This window comes from Emydura macquarii, unplaced genomic scaffold, assembly GCF_026122565.2.
Source record: "Emydura macquarii macquarii isolate MOO-44397 ecotype Brisbane River unplaced genomic scaffold, CSIRO-AGI_Emac_v2 contig_3506, whole genome shotgun sequence".
Classification (NCBI taxonomy): Eukaryota; Metazoa; Chordata; order Testudines; family Chelidae; genus Emydura; species Emydura macquarii.
The window spans coordinates 4,440,980-4,460,773 of record NW_027133643.1 but is presented as its reverse complement, the minus strand read 5'-3'; the positions used below and the strand labels follow the sequence as shown (position 1 = coordinate 4,460,773).

Sequence of the window (19,794 nt, the reverse complement as noted above, 5' to 3'; positions counted from 1 at the left end):
ACCAATTTGCCTAGCACTGAAGTTAGTTTTACTGTTCTGTATTTGCCAGGATCATCTCTGGAGCATTTTAAAAAATCAGCCTCTCCCCTTGTGAATTCTAGGACTAGCTGCTCCAAGAAACAGTCATTAACAGTGTCTAGAAATTTTATCTCTGTATCATGTCCTCAGGTGACATATACCCAGCCAGTATAGTGATAGCTGAAATACCCATTATTAAGTTTCTGTCTTTGTAACCTCTCATCTCCATGAGCATTTCACAATCAGTCACCATCCTTGTCATGTGTTTAGTAGCCCAGTCCTACTGCTATACTCTTTTTCAAGCATGCAATTTCTATCCAGAAAGATTCTACAGTACAACCTCTTTCATGCATAGTACCACTCCCCCACCAGTACGACCTACTCTGTGATTCCCATATATTTTGCACACTGGTATTACTACATCTCATTGATTATCATTGTTCCACCAAGTTTCTGTGATGCCTATTATATCAATATCCTCATTTAATACCAGACACTCAAGCTCACCCATTTAATATTTAGACTTCTAGCATTTGTATACAAGCACTTATAAAATTTGCCAGTATTTAGTTGTCTATCTTCATGTGATGTAACTGAATGGGACTCTTTTTGTTCGACTGTTTCTCTTCAGTTCCTACTTGTACTTTATCAACTTCTATACCCTTCTCTTTATTAGGCTATATAGTATCCCCTTTAATAAATCCTCTCCTAAGGGATGTCTGTCCAAACCATGTGCTCCTCCGCACGTGCTGGAAGCTGTTGCTATGAGAACTGCTATATTTTGAATAGTTTATGCCTGCAGAAATGTGTTAGTCTTTAAGGTGCTACAGGACTCTCGCTGTTTTTGCTATATTTTGAATGTCCCTCTGTGTGCATCCACCATTGCTGACAAAGCCTTTAAGCATGTACTCACAGGGTGGGTTGTTAGAACTCAGTGACATTCAGAGGGGAGTGCCTTGGGAAAATGGGCTTGCTTCAAGCTGGAAGAAGATGCTTCAAGTTCTTCCTCTTATCTGGACTATTTGAAGGTATTGGGACAGCTGGACCTACCCAAAGCTAGAGGCCCATCCCCTTAACTGAAGGAGGAAGAGCCATTGAACTCAGGCCGCAAGTGAGTACAGGGGGCAACAAATGAAAAAAAAAATAGGGATGGGAGTGAAGGTTAAAGGCTACAAATCAGTGACCCAGATTTCCTCTTGTCTGCAGAGAGCAGGAAAGTGGAGAGAAATCCCCTATAACAGCAGTGGCTTGTTCCTTCAAGGGGTAGAGGCCTGGGGCCAGCCAACCATGATTACTAAATAGCTACAACTGAGCAGGGATCAGATTCTCCTATAAGGAGCGGAGGGGAGAGGTTGAAGAAATTCAGGAAACTATAGTAAGACTGCAGAGAGACAGAAAGAGACCAACTGGTTTCCCCACCTAGGAAGGGCTGGGAGCAGCCTGCTAAAACAGAGAAGAAATCTGAGACACCAGGGGAGTTTAGGGGCTGTGCCCAGCTTAACGGTGGAGGGAAGGCTTTTGTGTTTCTTTTTTAACTTTAAGTAAATAAACCGGACCTTAAGGAGGGATGTTATTAAACTTGTAAAATACTCTAGTTTATTTAGACAAAAAGGGAAAAACAGAGGTGAAGGGTTGCTTGCAGGGCTGCCCTAGAGCCACAAGGGGATTGCTTGGGAGAAGGCCACTCATTGACCTTCCCCAAGAAGGAGAAATAGACAAGTGTTGGTGGCAGGACATATAAGCTGGAGAGATACAAAGGAAGTTTTGGGAAGGAGGAAGGAAGGGTGGTGGACTGGCTAAAGTCAGAGGAGACCAGCGGGCAGCAAAAGGCTCCAAATTCCAGAACCCAAGCCATGCTCTATAACAGAAAGACCTGGATGTCCACAGATGACTTTGATCCCAGCCAAGAGACCACTGTGGAGTGGTGAGAAAACAGCCAGGAATATGCATGTTGGGTTTATTATTTTTGTGAGGATCTACTTGGGTCTCATGCTATTAAAAAGTAATAAAATGCAGGAATCTTATACAAAGTCTGGATAGGTTATGTGCTACATTTTATTACATACTGCCTTGAACAGGTAAATCAGAAAGTATGCAGCTTCAGTTGGAGTTCTGGGAGAGGGTGAGTTTAAGCAACAGAGGGGAGGATAAGAGGCACTGGTTGCAGGGAAGGGGCAGGGAGCTGTGTGGTTTAAGCTCTCAGGAGGATCTTCACCCCCGCAACAGAGTGTCCAGAGGCTCTAAGGTAGGAAGAGTGCCTAGGCTCTAGTCAGACTTGGGAGGCTTAAAACACATGGAAACCAGTAGTGGTCTACAATGGGAACTTACATAAGCATAGCAACATCTGTCGGGAGTGAGACGCAGGCTAACCTAACCACAGTGTAGGGAAAATTCTTGGTGGAATTGCTTGGTGGAAAAATTCTTCTATTGACCTAGCTACCGCCTCTCAGAGAGATGGATTACTTGCACCGACAGGTAGTATCTACACTTAAGCAATACAGCGATGCTGCTGTAGAGATTTAAGTGTAGACAAAAATCCCAACCTCTGGAACAGTGGAGATGGGCAATTAAAGTTTTTCCAATAGCTCCATAGGTTCTACATTCAATTAGAGCAGATACAGGAAAAACCTCACTCGTGCACTATTAAGTTCCGTGCCACAGACAGTAACTTAACTGGAAAAGATTATATATTTTACTACACATGTAAAATAAGTTTTAAAGAACTTCTTTCAAAAATGTGTTGGGTGGTTTATTCCTGAGGACTGGTCACTTGTGAATGGATCTTTAACAGCTACTAGTGGAGCCATATCAATTATCCAGTCGCCTAAGAAAGTCTTCTGATTCATCAAATCCAGAAAAATACATTCCTTTCCTACATGCTCCCTTAACTCAAAAAGAGACGAACAGGCTTGGCTCCAACCTGAGGGGGGGAGGGGACACCTATTAACCATGAGAGTTGGGGGGAGGGGGCAGAGAGTCAAGCCTAGAGCGGTGTGAGGGTTCAAGTATGAAGTGAGTGGAAGGTGTTTGCTGCAGAGGGAGCTGGCCCCTTCTCATCCCCTCAGAGCATTCAGGGATCAGGGGAGTGGAAATCCTGTGCCGCAGTTAGGATGTCCAGACCATCCACTAGACCATCCTGACGTTAAGGGCTTTGTCTTATATACGCAATTTTACACACAACCCGAAAAAGTGTCTCAATTTTCCACACTTGCTATCTGGTACCGAGGTGTTGGGCAGCAGTTTAAAACCCGACAGCGGAGGGAGCCCAGCTATGTAGCAGGGCCCTAGGGAAACGCTGGAGCAGCGGAGGGGGAGAGAGCTGCGTCCCTGCGGGAAAGGCACCGAGGGCGGAGAGTGAGAGCTGGGCCACCCCACCCCCACAGTCCCGGTCTCTCGCAGACTCCGGCCCCAGATTCGGTCCGGGTCCAGCTGAGCGCTGGAGGCGGCGGGGCAGACACATCTTCGCAGGGCATCTCAGAGAAGGGGGCAGAAACACATCCGACAGGTGCCCGGGGGAGACGCAGGAGGCCTGGGGTGCAGGTGAGGGCGAAGCCGGTGCCGCCCGGCGCCCTGCGTACCTTGGTCATCCCGACTCCCACCACAAACGTTCTGCCGGACGGGGCCATCCTGCGCCCGGGAGAGGAGCGCGCGCTCAAGCAGCCCCTGGCTGGGCGAAAGTAAAGGGAAGGAGGAAGACGCGCCCGCGCTCGCTAGCAGGGAGGCCCGATCCGCCAATCCCGTAGCCACTCAGGCGCACTCCTCCTCTTGCCAAAGGTCGTCGCTCGCGCAGTTCTATCTCTTGCCTCTGCCCCTTCTCTTAAAGGGGCAGCGCCCTTGTAACGAAGCTTTGCGGGAGGGAGGCGGTAAACGTCTCCTCCTTAGACTCTCTGCCTCGGTGTCAGTGGTACAAAGGGCAGTTTGGAGTCGCAGCCAGCCAGCCGCTGCAGGGCGGGCCCAGCCACGGGGCCTGTGGGATGGGGGTCTCTGAGGACTAGGCTGCTCCGACCAAGGCCGACAGCAGAGGCAGGCGGGCGGGCGGGCAATGTGTGACAGCTGCCCGCCCCGCGGCGCTGCTTAAGTCACGTGCCTTCTGAGGCGAGTTAACCGCCGCCCCGCGCCCCCTGCCGGCTGTGTGTGGCGCCTCTCTCAGGGGGGCTCGCGCGTGAGCTCCGGCAGCCCCCGGGCCGCGTGAGGCCCCTCCCACCGGCAGATCCCATTGCCCGCTCGGGGCCCCTTGGACTGTGGATTCTTGTGGGGGGAGGGGAGCGAAGGGTGCGGTCGCGAGCTCCCTGGTCTAACGTTTAACCGCCGCTGACGGAGGCGGGTGGGAGATAGGCTTTGCTGCTTGTCCCGCCGGCTGACGGTGACTCGGGGTCGCTAACGCCGTGAGGCGATGGCTAGCCGGCCTGCGGCTGTCCGCGCCACGGCCCTTCACTTGGGAAGGGTGCCAAGGGAGAAAGTTTTCTGCGGACCCGGCCGGAGGGCGATGAACCAGCACAGCAACGCTGCACGGGTGGGGGGCGGGGGCTCTTCGCGTTGTTTTAATAGCCACCTGGTTGTAAGGATAAAAGCGTGTAACGAGTGAGCGGGCTGGGCCCGAGGCTGAGGGGCTATTTCGGGACGAGGCGTTTTCTTTTCACTTGAACTGAAACACCCCCCCTCATACACACAAACACACACACACACACAACTAACGTAGAACTACACTATCCGCTCACAGACTGCAGGGTGTTCAAGGGCTGTGACCTTTGCAGCTCTGGGCCGCCTGCACATTGCAACCAAGTCCACGTAGCCTAGCCAGGCCTCTGTTGGCTTCGCTGGCATCCCTGGTTCCTCAGGCGTGCAGGGTAGACCTGTGCAGAATCAGCTGCGTTGTCTGGGCTGGAGAGAGATGTGGGTTGCAGACAGAACCGCTGGAAGAACCATTTAGAGGAGGAGTGTAACCAGTGAGAGGAAAATGACTGCTGGGGGGAGTGGGTGTATTTCGCAACTGAAAGGGGTCAAGGTGGGTATAGTGGGGTCAGAAATGGGAAGACTGGTAGACAGGAGGAGGGTCAGAGCCAGGCAACAGAGAGGAGGTGCACTTAACAGTGCCACAAAAGTGCTCCAGCATGTACACGTTTTAAATTCTCAAGTTCCCCTTGGACGGTCAGAGTGTGAACAGTGTCCTCTAAACAATCGATGTCATTAAATCACCTGGTACGACATTGAAAATCAGGACATTTACTACAAACTAGACCGGATGCTCAGTTAAGTCACATGGTGAACAGGCAACAACAAAGCTATTCCGAGCTCATGGTGTAAATATTTTAACTCTTTCAATTTGCCTGCTTACTATACTTATTAAACTAACGGATTAATTTTTAAAAGTGTTCCCTTTTCATTTCAAGCCCTGGAGCAATTTGCAAAGCATCAGAATATGAATACAAGATATAAAAAAAAACCCATAAGCCATCAACAGTTAGGATTAGAATTTATAAGTCCTCATTTGCAATGTCCTGCACTAATCACTAGAAAACACTCCCTAAAAACAGGTCCAGGTGTGTGTGTGTGTGTGTGTGGGGGGGGGAATTATATATATATATATATATATATATATATATATATATATTAAATCAATCCGACAAATGGAGAATGAGAACTCACCTGTCTCATACGTGTCTATTTTTCTTTAATTCTTTAACTAATAATTCTGATGGGTCTTTTTTATCTCGAGCTTCTGTGATTCTTTAAAGAGATCTTATCAACTTGTTTACTGAGTGCTTCTGATGGGGACTATAAGGAATGGCTTGGTGAGGTACCATATGTACTACTATAGTTCCTATAGTGATGAGAGCATTAAAAATGCTATAGAGAGATTTCATTTGATTATAATTAGAATCTAAATATAAAATATGTTTAACTGCAGCACTCTATCCTTGAGGGTTTTTTAAGTCACTATATTGGTGTGACATTCCTGAAAATAATGTATAAAATTCTCCCTATACTGGTCTGATGAAACCAGCAGTTAACTAACCAACACTATTCTCAAGGCTGTGCAAATAACTGGAAATAAACTAAAAAGTTAAGCAAACAAAAACCTTGAAACTGTACACTGTTTTATGTGGGCAGATCCCTGCATTTATGCATAGAGCTTTGCAAATCCACAGATATCTGCTTTATATCCACCGGTCAGCTGTTTGGTGGGGGCCCAGATAAAATAGGGAGTGGATAAAATGGGGGTCGGATACAAGTTTATTCTGGCAGATGCAGATCCACATTTTTGTATCTGCACGGGGCTTGACCCACGCAGAACCATATTGACTTCAGTGGGGCTCCATTTGACTGCAAGGGTCCATTTGTGCAGATCTCATTACAGCATTGAAGCTTAACACAGTATTCTTGACAATTTTCTTTTAACATCTGAGAAATTAATTTGGGACGTTTACAAGACAATCTGATCTTTAAGAATTAAAGGATAAAGAGTGGGCCACTCTGTTCTCCAAAAAATGTTCAGTTGCTTACTGAATAGCTAACATACAAGGTCAAAGGCTCTATAGAACTATAGGATTTGATTTTACATGCAGAAGTAAAAAATACATAGCCTGATGTATTACATGTGTAATAACCTTTAGCTGCACTTCATGCTGAGTAGCTCCTCAGTATATTAAATTCTTCCTTTTATAGAGATGACAGTTATGGTGCAGATGAGTAGAAAAATGTACTGTTTGTGTACATTTTTGCAATGGTGTCACTTTTCTCATATTTTGCTGGGCTTTTTGGTTTGTGACATTTTCTTATTAATTAACTTTATCGTCTTTGACTGGCATTTTTCCTAATGAGGTCTGCAAAATAGCTCTAAATGTGAACAAGGAAATGTAAAGAGCCTTTTGCAATCTGTAACTATTGTGAAATTCAAATAGCAAGTTTGGCAGAAATGTGCCCTTCCACCCACCCTCGCCAAAGCCTGCCGCCGAAAAGGGGCAAACGGCGGAAGGGTTTCAGCGGAGGGCATTGTTCCCGCGATGCAATACTAAATACTGTTAAGGATCTGTGCCTAAGTGACTTGCCCAAGGTCATTTGGAAAGTCTGTGTCAGAACAAGAAAACAAAGCCCAAACTCCTGTGTTATGGTCTGTGAGACCCTTCTTCTGCTCAAATATATCCCCTCCCCACTGAACTGACAGATAGTTAAATGTTTCTTTCGCTTTCAATCCCCTCATTTTCCCATCACAGGAGCTCCATTTTTAACATGAGAATTTATTTGTATTCCATGGCTGCAGAACAGGCTCCATTCGCCCTTGAATATATCTTCCCCCACCCCTCCCATTCATATGGTAACAGCCATAGCATGTCTATGGTTTGTCACAGTAAATATAATATTTTGGGATCAGATTCTTGTAATACAAAATTACTATTTTATATAGCATTTTTTCAGATCAATTGTAAAGATTTTTGTTCCTCGTGTCAGTTTATCTTTCCTTCCCCCAAAAAATAATTGACTAAAATGTTTGTATAAAAATGTGTAGATACAGTGAGATTTTCCTTCTGGATTAATTTCCATATACTTTCTAAAATCATTCATTCTGATTCCACTGACAAATTAGTTAATTAATCCTTAATAAACCCTGACTAACATGTTTAAAGTTAAAGGGCAGGCAAGATCAAAGCCATAGTTTTTGTAGATGGCAACTGTCTTTCATGTAATCTGAGAGACAAGGTGGGTGAAGTGATATCTTTTATTGGATCCACTTCCATTGGTGTGAGAGAGAAGCTTTTGAGCCACACAGAGCTGTTCTTCAGGTCTATATAACCTGTCACCTCTCCTTGCAGTCCCTCACTATTTCCTCCCGTTTCTGATCTTAATTCCCAGCCTCGTTTAAATAAATCAGCAACCTTTGTCCCCGTAGGACCGTGGGGCCTCTCCCTCTCCCATTAAATCAGAGCTAAGCGCCAGTGGCAATCTTGCTGGAGTAGTGGGTCCCTTGTCCTCTTGTGGCTGCAGGAAGCAGATCCGCCAGTGGGTGGCGCAGCTGAGCGGGACTCCTCCCCGAACTGGTTCTGTAGGCTGGAAGTAGGTGTGGGAGGAAGTAGCCGCTGCTACGCTGTCGCTTTGAAACCCCTGAAAAATAGCACAATGCTTCGGCTGGGGAGAGCTGCTGCCGCAGCTGGGTGCAGGGCACTCGGCGGGTCTCACCCCTTGGGGGCTGGCGGCTACAGCAGGAAATCCTCGTCCACGGGGAAGGAGATCCTGGTTAATGTGCACGGAGGGGAAAGGAGCGGTGAGTCCAGACCACCCCCCCTTCCTCCAGTCTCCTGCGGAGGAGAAGTAGAGTCCGGTGCTGGCCTGGCCGCTACGTCCCCTGGAGAGGTAGCTGCAGGAGAGAATCAGCTCAGTCCCTTTCTTTCCCACTGCGCTACTCAAGTCTTGGCCCACAAAAACGCCTGTTTTCCGGGCTGCACGAAGTAATTGTAAAGGTGCTTTCTCGCCTCCCTACTTTAAAATCGCAGCTGGCAAATAAATATGCAGGGCAGGCTGTGGAAGTTCCGCTATCCTCCAGGGAAGCTGCAACAACCCCAAAGTAGAGCGAGAGCCCCTGCTTACCTACAAAGCACACCGCCCAGTTTAACTCGTGATCTGATCTGATCTGATCTGCCCGCCCTGTCCAAGCAGGAGTAAACTACAATAGCCAGATTATAACAAGGAGCATTAGTCCAGCTAGAACTTGGACTTTGGCATTTATTTGAAACCCAGTTCTAAAGCACTCTGGGCCAATCCACACAGTATGTATGGGCCATGCACCTTGGCACAGAGCAGAACCAGGAACCGGTAGCAGAACGGTTGTCAAACTGTATTTATTTATTAATGTATTTATAGCAGACATAGGGCAAAAGACGATTCCCATCTACCCCCTCAAAAGCAACCAAGTTGGAGCATCTAGTTACAGTAGGGTAGCTCCTGACCCTGTGTTGAAGGAACAAACCATATTGCAACTGTCTTCTTGAATAGTCTTAAATCTTGGACTTTGCAAGACTTCAAGTATAATTAAAAAAGTTGGTTAAAATACTGTTCAGATCCATCTACTCTACTGGAATGATTTATGTTCTAAATATGTGGTACTAATATCTTGTAACTGGCTCCCATGATTCATTAGTTTTTCTTAGTGCAGTTGGAACTTTACTGACTTGTACTTGAGCTGACACGCCTTGCTTGGTGATTGATTAGTTTGCAAATTCCATAAAGTTCTCTATAATCTTTTTGTCCTATATGGTGCCCTTCACTTGGTCCACAGCTGGCTGACAGGCACAACTACAAAGACCCAACACAGATGGAAAAAGCTGTGCAGGAAGCATGCAATAAACTTGACTATAAACTGTCTTCTAAATTCACTTTACTCATTTTTTTCTGTCAGTAATGTACAGTAACAAAGATGGGAAAACCCTAGGGTTGGAGGGAAGGAGTTACAGGTCAACTTGAGGATAAGGTAAGATTTCCACACAACTAGCTTTCAAGGAGGTTAACTTGTTCTGGAATTTGCAAAATAGGTTCTCTAGCTTCTACCATATTTTGGTTTTGTACAGTTGTCATAGTGCTAGATTCCATTGTAGCCCTATACCACTGCTGCACATCTTTGTTGCTAGATGACTTTTTTCTCTCATCTGGTCCATAGTCACAAATGATGATCTTATCAGTCCCTTCTGACTTATGAGTCTGTGGTGATATCACACCAGCCAGCTAATCACAAAGGCAGTGGTTTAAATGTAGAGATCTTCTAAAAGAGTAGAAAATACTAACACTGTAGATTTTATTGTGCATCTCCATGTACAACAGCAACAGGATCATAGAGAGAATTTGGAGCTGGACAGGACTAGAGAAATTAGGAGTAAGAGTCCAAACAGGAAAAGAAGAACTGTACACATTCACAACTGCCAGTTACTGGGAGTCAGGAGATCTGGGTTCCATATCTTGCTCTGCTACAGATACCTGTGTGACCTTAGGCAAATCAATTCACTGCTCTTCTTTGCTTACCTAGCTGTAAATAGGGGTAATGATACTTCACAACACCCTGTGAGAATGGGAGACCTATTCATTCTCACTCATGAGAAGCTTGGCGAAAGTGATTAGTGCAATAGAAATACCTATAAATAAATGAGAGGGTAATAATTAATGCCCATCCTCACAGAATGAGTGGGGTATTGGAGATGGAACCCATATCTCCATTCTGTTCTGCAGCAATGAGGACTTTGGAAATGGTTTCACTACAGCATATCATTTTGAGACTGTTTTTCTTTCCAGAACAGCATGACACAGGCAGAAGCTGTATGTTAACATTCTACGTGTGCTTTTTTTTTTTTGCTGGACTTTGAGAACACTGAGCAAGGCGAGACCTCCTGATTCTTAAACTAGTGATTACACAAAAGGCTTAGTTGTGAGAAATGGGTCTGCATTTTCCAGATGGCTCTGGAGAGTGAACCATTACTGAGATTGTCCAGTTTGTGCTGTTCTTCTCATGTAAGCAGTAGTTATGGGAAGAAAGTTTCCTCTATTAAGGAAAATACCTGAACAACTAATCCAAGAAGGAAGACAACATGAGAAAAGCAGAACAGCTTGCGAAATAAAACTATTACATGGATCCATTCTGTTCTTAGGTTTAAAAAAATGCAAAGCACATCTGCCAAGCTGAACAAGAGGTCCTGTTTTAAGTTAAAATGATTATTTATTTACATTTTTTGCAGTATTATGTAAAGTCACAAAGATTCTACAATGCTGAATTTAACAAATGTGGTCTAGCCTGTTCTATTTAAAACTCACTCACTTAAGCAGCCTACTTTATATTTTAAAACTCTTTATACAAAGTCTCAAGAGAAGAGCTACAGTATACAGGCTATTGTTCCCAGAAGACTGGCCATGTCAAATATAAATTGTACCTTTAAACAAAATGTAACTGAAATTCTCTTTTTACTAAAGGAATTGCTGAAATCCTGCTGAACAGAGCTCATGCCAGAAATTCACTGGGGAAAACCCTTGTTAATGAAGTAAGTATAGCTGTTTCTCTGTCTCTAGACTGTAAACATTGTTTAGAACTGTGATCAGTATCTAAATGTATCCTGTAGAAGTAAAATGACCATCATAGTTGCAGAACAGAAAACTTAAGCACCCAGTTACTTTGTATATGGGCATTTATGGTTTTTTTTGTTTTTAATATGAAGGCTTTACACATACTAATTTTCACCCCTCTGAAGAGGCTGGCAAAAGTAGTTTAAGTATTGTTACTCCCATTTTACAGATGAGGACCACTGTTGTGTTTTTGTTGGATGTGCCTTACAGAGCTGCAGTGTCTCCTTTTTCACCCATCTTGGGGCACTAGTAGCACCTGGCTATTCATGATCTCAGGTTTTCAGCCTTAGTTTCTGTCCATCGAAGAGGAAGAACTTAAAGCATGTTGTGTTGCCAGCTGGGGAAAATAAACTCAGAGATGCACCAAAGGAAGAAGCAGGAATTTATTGTTGTTAATATCCTAACAGAGGAGAACTTTGAACTATCAAAATTATTTCCAGATAGGGAGCAAGATTCAACTGGCTTTTTTAATCAAACTAAATGATTCCACTTAAAGAGACTCTGGCAGATTGTCAGGTCAAAAAATGTGTGTGCGCCTTAAGAATGGTCTCATCTTGCTTACTTTCAGAAATCTCTCCCTTGTATTTACTTTGGCAAACTAATCCTTGCTGCATCCAGTGCATTATTTTAATCAAATACACAATATACTGTTAGTGAATGAACCTGTGTAAATTCACTGTTAGACTAACTACCAGTTGTGTGTTTGGTTTGCTTAATGTCCACCCTGCAGTAGGACTGGGTTTCAGAATCAACAAATAGAAGGGGACTGGAAGGTATCAGAACTTCACCCCAAAGCAACGCTCCATGTAGGTCCCTTGTTTGTGGTCAACCCGGGTTGGGTACATCTTGATGGTCTAGGCCAGTGGTTCTCAACCTGCGGCCCAATCAACAAATAGCTGTGGCCCACGAAGAATCCTCAGGACCATACAGGTAGTATTGGATGCAGCCCTCATAACACACTGTGGGACGCTTGTGTGTCCCACAATGGTAAACAGGTTGAGAACCACTGGTGTAGGCCTACTGCAGTGAGGTACCATGTGTGAGATCCAAATCTGAGACTAGAGCTTGGTCCTTTGCTGCCAGGCCAGCAGGAGCGGGGAGTAGTGAGAAGACCGCTTATCCCCTTTGTGTTGAGGCTTTGTGTTGGTCATAAGCTACCCTCTGGTCAAATAGGAGACTGATCTGTTTCAGAGAAAGCCTGGCTCAACCCTGAAAAGGAAGGAGATTCAGGGATGCAGAAAAGCCTCTGTGGATGGGACTGAGAAAAGGGGAATCCTAAAAGTTTCAGGAGTGGTTTGTAAAAACCACATGTGGAGCAATGGCCATCCTTGAGGCTGGCTTTCTAGGAGATCCCTATGACCACAGAGAACAAGGAAATTAAATTTTTACCAAAATATAGGAATCTTCAGTCATTTAAACATGACCTGGATAGTAATTTACATGTTTGACACATTCTGTTTTTCTTAACTCCTCGTCTTGATTAAGCTATTCAGAGCTCTAGAAAGTCTCCGTTGTGATGAAAGGATCCGTGTCGTAGTGTTTAAAAGTGAAGTAAAAGGCGTGTTTTGTGCAGGTATGTAACAAATATTCTGTGACTTGATATTAAAAACAGATACCTTCAAATTATGTTGTACAGATTAGACTATGCTGAGCAATAGATGTAAAAACAAACTTAAGGAAACCAGTTTGACTTTGTAGGGTAACAAGAAGCAAACCATTCCCTTGTCCTGGCTAGGCATATCTAACTTCCTGCTTTAAAAATGGAGACCTCAGCCGGAAGAGCAAGCTACAAGCTGAAGACTAGCCCTTATCTCTTTGTAGTACCATTTATTTCCAGTTAGATTTTGAGGTTTAATTTTGAGGTTTAACCTCCTTAAGCACAGGAATTGGTGCTGCTGTACGAACTGTCTAATAAAGACTGTAACAGAGCTGAGCCCTCCACAACCATTCTTAAAGTCTGAATGCTTGAATTCCAGGGATGCACTTAGGCTCCAATAGTCTGGAGAGCTGGCATCTCAAAATTGCTTTTGAACTTGAGCAGCAGTGCTTGACAGGGCTATGCAGGAGAAGCAAGTGCTGTGTTATCTTTCTTCTATCACTGAATTCTAAGTTTTCCTCCCCACTTTAGGTGCTGACTTAAAGGAGCGTGCACAAATGAGTGATACTGAAGTTGGACACTTTGTTCACAGGCTGAGAAGTTTAATGGATGAAATTGGTAAATGGTCACAGTTATAAAACACACACACATATATGGCCACACACACACTGGGGAGAGTGGCCAGTGAGTGGTGCTGCATCAGGGAAACTTTATAAGGATCCCTACCCTAAAAGGGTAAAACTCGTCCATGCAAGAGATGGTTTTGGGGGCTGGCCCAGCACTGTGGAACAAACTTCCATCTAAGGAGCTAAGGACCATCACAAACCTTCTACGGACACCTTCTGCTCCAAGTGCAAGGTGCACTTTTTGGACCGGCCTTCTCTAAGAGAAATGAAAGCAGCATGTACACTCTTAAAAAAACAAAAAACACTTCACAGCACACCCAATTCTCTCCATGGGAGAGGATATGAAAGAATGAACCACACGTGACAGACGTTGATCATGTCACTTAATGCGTGATACTGGCAGATGCTCAGAGACTACAGGGATGGGTTTGACACAAGAACCAATATAGAATAGTAAAGGATATTGGATCATTGAGTCAATTTGCTAGTTGGACTAGCTGACTTTGAAGATTTTACCTCTTTTTAGGCAAGAGTGCAATCACTTGTGCAATCAATTATCTTCTTGTATTAATTGTTTTGTTATCCCTGGAGGGAGATATGTTAGCTAGATGTTTAGTACACAAATGAATCTGACTAGAATATCAAGCAAAGTAACAGTAATAAGATGATTAAAGTATTATACAAAGTATGTGCACCCAAATAGCACTTTTATGTTACAAAGAGCCAAGGGATGTTTGAGAGAGTGTTTAATAGCACAAAGAACTTCAAGATAACATCTGGATTCTGTTCCTAACTTTGCTATTCACTCACTGTGGATTTTTTTGTTTTTTCTTTGCCAGAGATACTTAACCACTAGGTTCCTATGTTTTCCCCAACTTTAAAATGGGAATGACATTCACCTAGCTCAGATAGGTGTGGGGAGGGTTACCTAATAGTCCTAAAAGTACTAAATGCAGTATATAATGTTCAGCTGAATTGGACAGCAGGTGGGGCTGATCATTTTTAGGCATATAACATGGAATGTGGACAGTGCCTCATAACATGGAACCTGTTCTTTGACAGTTTCATTGTAGCACATTAAATGTGAGCATCCAATTATCTCCAAGGAGGCAGAGTCTTAGTTTGAGAAAATAAATTTTTTTGCATTTCAGTGCTTCATAATATGGAATTATTTTTAAAGACGACAAAGGAAAAAAGGGCAGCTTTTTTCATTTGAAAAGAGTTTCCTTCCACCTTTTGACTTACTAAAATCCTTGCAGCAGCATCATACAAAACTTTGCACATTTGAAATGGAATTACATGAAACAGTCACTGAAAAACTGCTTTTGTCATTAAACTTTAAAATGTTTTATCTTTAATAGCTGCACTGCCTATGCCCACAATTGCTGCAATTGAAGGCTATGCATTGGGTGGGGGACTGGAATTGGCATTAGCATGTGATCTTCGAGTAGCAGGTATGTGTACTGCCAAATATGGGATAATTAATGTAATCGCTGATTTTTTTTAAATAATGTTTGAAAGTAAGGTGAAGGCTGTTGGGTTCCCTTAGTGATAAGCTAACATAGGAACTTGTGTAATGTAGGAAATGAATAGGCACTTGCCTAGAATTGTATTGACATTTAACTATTTGAGAAAGCAGATTAAACTATTTGTTTAAAAGGGGAAACAATTTTTAGATGAAGTATCAGCATGAGATACACAAATTCTTTTTGAAGGGGTTAATCTCCTGTTGGTGGTAGGGGTATGTGGTTAATGGCCACTAACAGCAGGTTTATTGTGTGAATGATAAACCCTGGCTTGGTCTAACTTCCTACTTTTGGCACTGAGGTCCTAGCACATTGATGGAAGAGAATAGACCCCTTAGAAAGCACATCAAAAGAGGGATGGGGCCATCCCTACGTATTTGTAACGTGCACAAGATCAGAGAACTGCTATATCTTTTCAAAACAGCTCCATTATCTTTGATCATGTAGTGATTTGCATTGTGACAATTTTACTTCATCACCCAGTGATCTGGTGTGCACAAGTCTGACCTCAGGCTAATTCCAAGCCTAATTCAGAGAAAACCAAAACCTCCTCCTCACTTGCATCCATTTCAGGGGGAGTAAGAATCTCTGTCTCCCAATCCAGTAAAGTACTGTAACTTCTTCAGTGCTCCTTGCCTTTAGAGTAAGTGTCCCCACACAACACTCATAGTGCTACCAGTTTTCCTTAATATTACTCAACATGAAGATGCTTAATATCTCTAGTACACACAGCATATAAACTAATGGGGAAGGTTTTTTTTAAGAAGTCAGCAAAACACTAATTCCCATCTCCCTTCTGAGTCTTCATATCACACCCTTAACCTGCTTTTACCTGGAAAAAAAAGTCAAATTTCCCAGAAGCAGTCATCTAGGAAGGATGTTTAAGTCTAGATTCATCTCCACCTAACTTGTAGTTGGGGTTGGTTAACTGTAGTACCCATCCTTTCTTACTATCTGAAATTAATGCATAGAGACCGGCACAGATGTAAAATTTGTATCCGCATCCAATCTACGATCCGCAAACAGCAGGGGTCTATCAATGTTGTAACCAGACCCATCTTATTCCTGAAATCTCCCAAGATGACATTTGGTAACTGCTTTAAAAGAGAAATTTTCTGATTATACAACAGACCTCTCAAAGCTGTTTTGCCTCCCGCCTACGTCTTAAAAATATTAATAAGAACTAGCATTTGAGGATGTTCTTTAACTGAGGCTGCAGAATGCCCAGAGTGAATGAACGTTAGAGCTCCACTTTGCACTTACCAGCTGGTGCTAAGGCGTTAGGCAGACTTTTATTCAGCAAAAGCTGGCATCAAAATGTACCTCTTCTTTTTGTGGAACAAACTTACGTGTCAGAAAAGTGTTTAGGCCAAGATCCATAGCTCAAGTATGTCCAGCAAATGGTATGCCCCAGTCATATGCAAGTCCATAGAAATAGCAGAGTGACTAATCAATGCAGTTATATTAAACACTCATTTTAGCTACATTTTATACCTTTCAAAACAAAATGATGCATTTTTAGTGTAAAAGGAATTTCCCACTGAAGTCAATGGTGTCAGGTGGCTAGTCATCCACTTGCATTCTCTGAGTGAAAAATGATCTTAGTGTAGTGTTAACAGCTTCCTTTGGTTGTGAGAAAGTAACTTTTAAAAAAATTTCTTTAAAAATAGCTTCATCAGCTAAAATGGGCCTGATTGAGACCACCCGAGGACTCCTTCCAGGTGCAGGTAACCTAGCTTCATTAAATCTTCTGTCTAATATTTTCACACCTACTTGTGAATTTTACTATAGGGCACTCAATGAAAATCCTTTTATATACAAAGGAAGTGTTATCTAGTAGTGAGAGCAAGGAGCTGGGAGGCAGAATTCCAGCATTTTAGTCGGAGCTCTGCTGCTGATTTCCTGTGATTTTAGGTAAATTATTTCACCCTCTTTTTCCCATTTAGAAAATAGGTGAACACTTGTTCGCTCCACCGAGGTGCTGCAACTTAATGTGTAAAATGTTCAGTTCCGCAGATGGTGGGTGCATGGTACTTCACTCTTTCATGTTGTTCACCTGTATAAACAGGTAAAATACATGAGTGGTTTTTGCTATTTGTTTCTCACAAATCCATGTGATATATTGTCTTAAGGTGGAACCCAACGCCTGCCCCGCTATATTGGAATAGGTCTTGCTAAGGAACTCATTTTCACTGGCAGGCAGATTGATGGACAACAGGCATTCTCAATAGGATTAGTAAACCACTCAGTGCCACAGAATGATGAAGGGGATGCTGCTTACCAGAGAGCATTAATTTTAGCTAAAGAAATTCTTCCTCAGGTCAGTATTGTTTGTTTGGCTCATGTGTTCCATGTATAGAAGGTGTTTTGGTTACTTTGTGGGATCTGGCTAGCTCTATGAAATATTAATCTTGGGGGACTGTTTTTTCTTAAAAGCATCTTCAACCCAACCTCTCTTTAAGCAGATTTAATTCAATGCAAGTGCAAATGATGAAATGTAGACTTCTAACTACCTTGACTTGGGGGCACAATCAGACCTCCAGGTGTCATTATACCAGCCAAAAGGAGGCCAGCTCTGAAAAAGCAGACCTTTGAAATTCAGAGTGAGAAACAGAACATTTATTTTTGTTTCATATTCATGAATGGGATCTGTATGACCATCAAAATAGCCTTCAACTTCTCCCACTGCATTAGCTGTTTTATTCTACTTCTGTTAGTAATGGTGGGAGATTTAGCTAATGGTTCCTTATCATTAGAGTACAGAATATATTTGTTCTGTGCATCAAACAAATATGACCATCATCCACTGTTTGAAATAATATACTGGGACTGCTCTCTTTAAAGTGGTGGCACTGTACACATCCATCCCTAAAATAGAGAGAACTTTCAATCTGCTCTGATTTTTGTTTTGATAATTTTCGCCTTTCAATGGTACTTCGCATTTCAGCTATTTCAGTGCAAGCTGTGGGTATTCAGCACCTCTGAAAACCAGGTCACACATTTAGGCAAGAAGGCATATTTAGGCACTCTAGTCTGAAAACTTTGGCTTGAATACTTAAGTACATAGTATGGTATGAATTGTAGATAGTCTTAAGGTTTTTTTAAAGCTATATATAGTATTAGCTTTACTGCAAATTCCTGAAGAAGAGACTCCCTTTGGAAAAAGAACTGGTTGAATATCTGGCTTTTCAGTTCGCTGACAGTTTCTCCCACCACCCAAAAAAAACCACACCCAAAAAACAAAAAATCACCACCCAAAACTTGCTTTGGGTGAAACAAACTGAATCTTCAAATTTCCAAACAAATAGATTTTGTCAAAACAGACAATTTTTACTTCTACCTTTTTAAAAAAAAAAAAAAATTTTGAATCGAAGTTGAAACATTCTTTGAAAATGTTAAAATGAATTTTAATTAATGAATTTAGTTAATGAATGAATTTTCATTTTAGGGTGCGGGGGCATGGAGGTCCTCATCAAGAAAGACCTAAACACGAATTTAAAAATGTTTCACTGTTGCCAAATCTGCATTTCTTTTGCTGAAAACAGCATGCAAAACAGTTTGTCCAGCTCTAGTTGGAAGAATAATTTTAGGGCAGTACTATGGACTGTTTATACAGGAAGTCAGACTAGATCACAATGGTCCCTTTTGTCCTTGGAAGCTATGAACTACTGCATTTTAGCGTGCCCTTAAATGACTTCAATTATCTTTTTCTTGTTAAAGGCTCCGATAGCTGTGAAAATGGGTAAAGTGGCAATAAACAGAGGAATAGAGGTAACTTTTTTTTTTTTTCAAGAGAATATTTGTAAAATATTCAATGAAGCAAAAAGCTTAGAAGCCACTCATAAAATTGCAGTAAAAATATTTAGAACAGTCATGGACAAAGTTCTGTAAATGGAGTCTAATCCCAGTTTTCAATATGGATCAGCCTCCTTGTAAGATTGACTTTGTAGGCATGAACAAAATTAACAGTTTGGCAGAGCAGGATTCTGACTCCACATTAGCTGTAAATACTGAAACAGTAATGCTAGGGTTAGTTAGTATTAATTACTAACATTTAATTATGGAAAATACTCAAAAGCGTACTGCTGTTTGAATGCTTCAGAGATCATTTTCCCCCTTCAGGTGGATATTGCATCGGGGATGGCTATTGAGGGAATGTGTTATGCGCAGGTATGTTACCTTAAACTTTTTTTAAATCACAACTGTACATTTCTTAAATACTGTAATAGCCTCAACTTCTATGAGGCAATAAGTTTTATGGCTAAAACTCATACAAACATTTGAAAACTTACTGAAGTCTCTTAGGGCGTGTCTATATAGTGGCTATTGCTGAATAAATATCCTGTAATAATCATCTATGGAGACACGTATTCTGAATTAGTTCAACTAATTCTACTAGCTTGGAAATAGATTAATTTTAAATCACAAAAAGGCACTCACTCTGGAATAAGAATGTCCACACTGTCTTTGCTGAATAGCTGTTCTCTTAAATTCACACCCTGCCTTATTTCACAATAAGCTTTCTTGTATAGACAAGCCCATAAACACGGTTCTTAGTTTTACCTTCCCATTAACACAGGATTCCCTTAAATACTAGTTGGACTTTTGCTTCTGCCTCAGACTGAATTTGGTCCAGGGCCCCAATTTGATTTTACTGAAGAGGAATTGCATGTTTTACCAGATTTAGCCATATGTACCCACCTATGCAATTTCTAGCATGGGCCCTTATACTGTGATGGTTTTGAGGATGGCTGAGTTGGACACTAGATTCCTGTTGCACTGTAGTGGAAGGCCTCTGGTTAGGCTGAAAACAGTATTTCAGGAGCATGCAAGACTTTTCTTCCAGTAGAATGTTTTTTTTATATCCTCAAAATGAGTTAATTGGGGCTTATGGATCTTACTATATGTAATGGAGGACAGTTCCGTTAAA

The 19,794-nt window shown here is 42.5% G+C and overlaps 2 protein-coding genes across 5 annotated transcripts in view; one reads left to right on the top strand and one right to left on the bottom strand.

The window, feature by feature from the left end:
* SCP2 (sterol carrier protein 2) overlaps positions 1–3,789 on the bottom strand; it is a 47,394-nt gene extending 43,605 nt beyond the window's left edge. The window contains exon 1 of the mRNA XM_067535522.1: positions 3,597–3,789. Coding sequence (XP_067391623.1) covers positions 3,597–3,644 — 48 coding nt within the window. The 5' untranslated portion in view covers positions 3,645–3,789. The remainder of the gene's footprint in view (positions 1–3,596) is intronic.
* Positions 3,790–4,337: 548 nt separating this feature from the next.
* The window catches only part of ECHDC2 (enoyl-CoA hydratase domain containing 2), a 35,794-nt gene continuing 20,337 nt past the window's right edge, over positions 4,338–19,794 (top strand). For 3 of the 4 annotated variants that reach the window (XR_010917532.1, XM_067535524.1, XM_067535523.1), the window contains exons 1-9: positions 8,058–8,278; positions 10,966–11,033; positions 12,601–12,688; positions 13,244–13,330; positions 14,700–14,792; positions 16,535–16,591; positions 16,997–17,184; positions 18,585–18,635; positions 18,987–19,034. Coding sequence is in view for 3 of the 4 variants with exons in the window: in XM_067535524.1 (XP_067391625.1) it covers positions 8,134–8,278; positions 10,966–11,033; positions 12,601–12,688; positions 13,244–13,330; positions 14,700–14,792; positions 16,535–16,591; positions 16,997–17,184; positions 18,585–18,635; positions 18,987–19,034 (825 nt within the window). In the remaining variant the exon portion in view is untranslated. Of the gene's footprint in view, positions 4,532–8,057; positions 8,279–10,965; positions 11,034–12,600; positions 12,689–13,243; positions 13,331–14,699; positions 14,793–16,534; positions 16,592–16,996; positions 17,185–18,584; positions 18,636–18,986; positions 19,035–19,794 lie in introns of those variants that run through there. The other variant, XM_067535525.1, reaches the window with a different exon arrangement.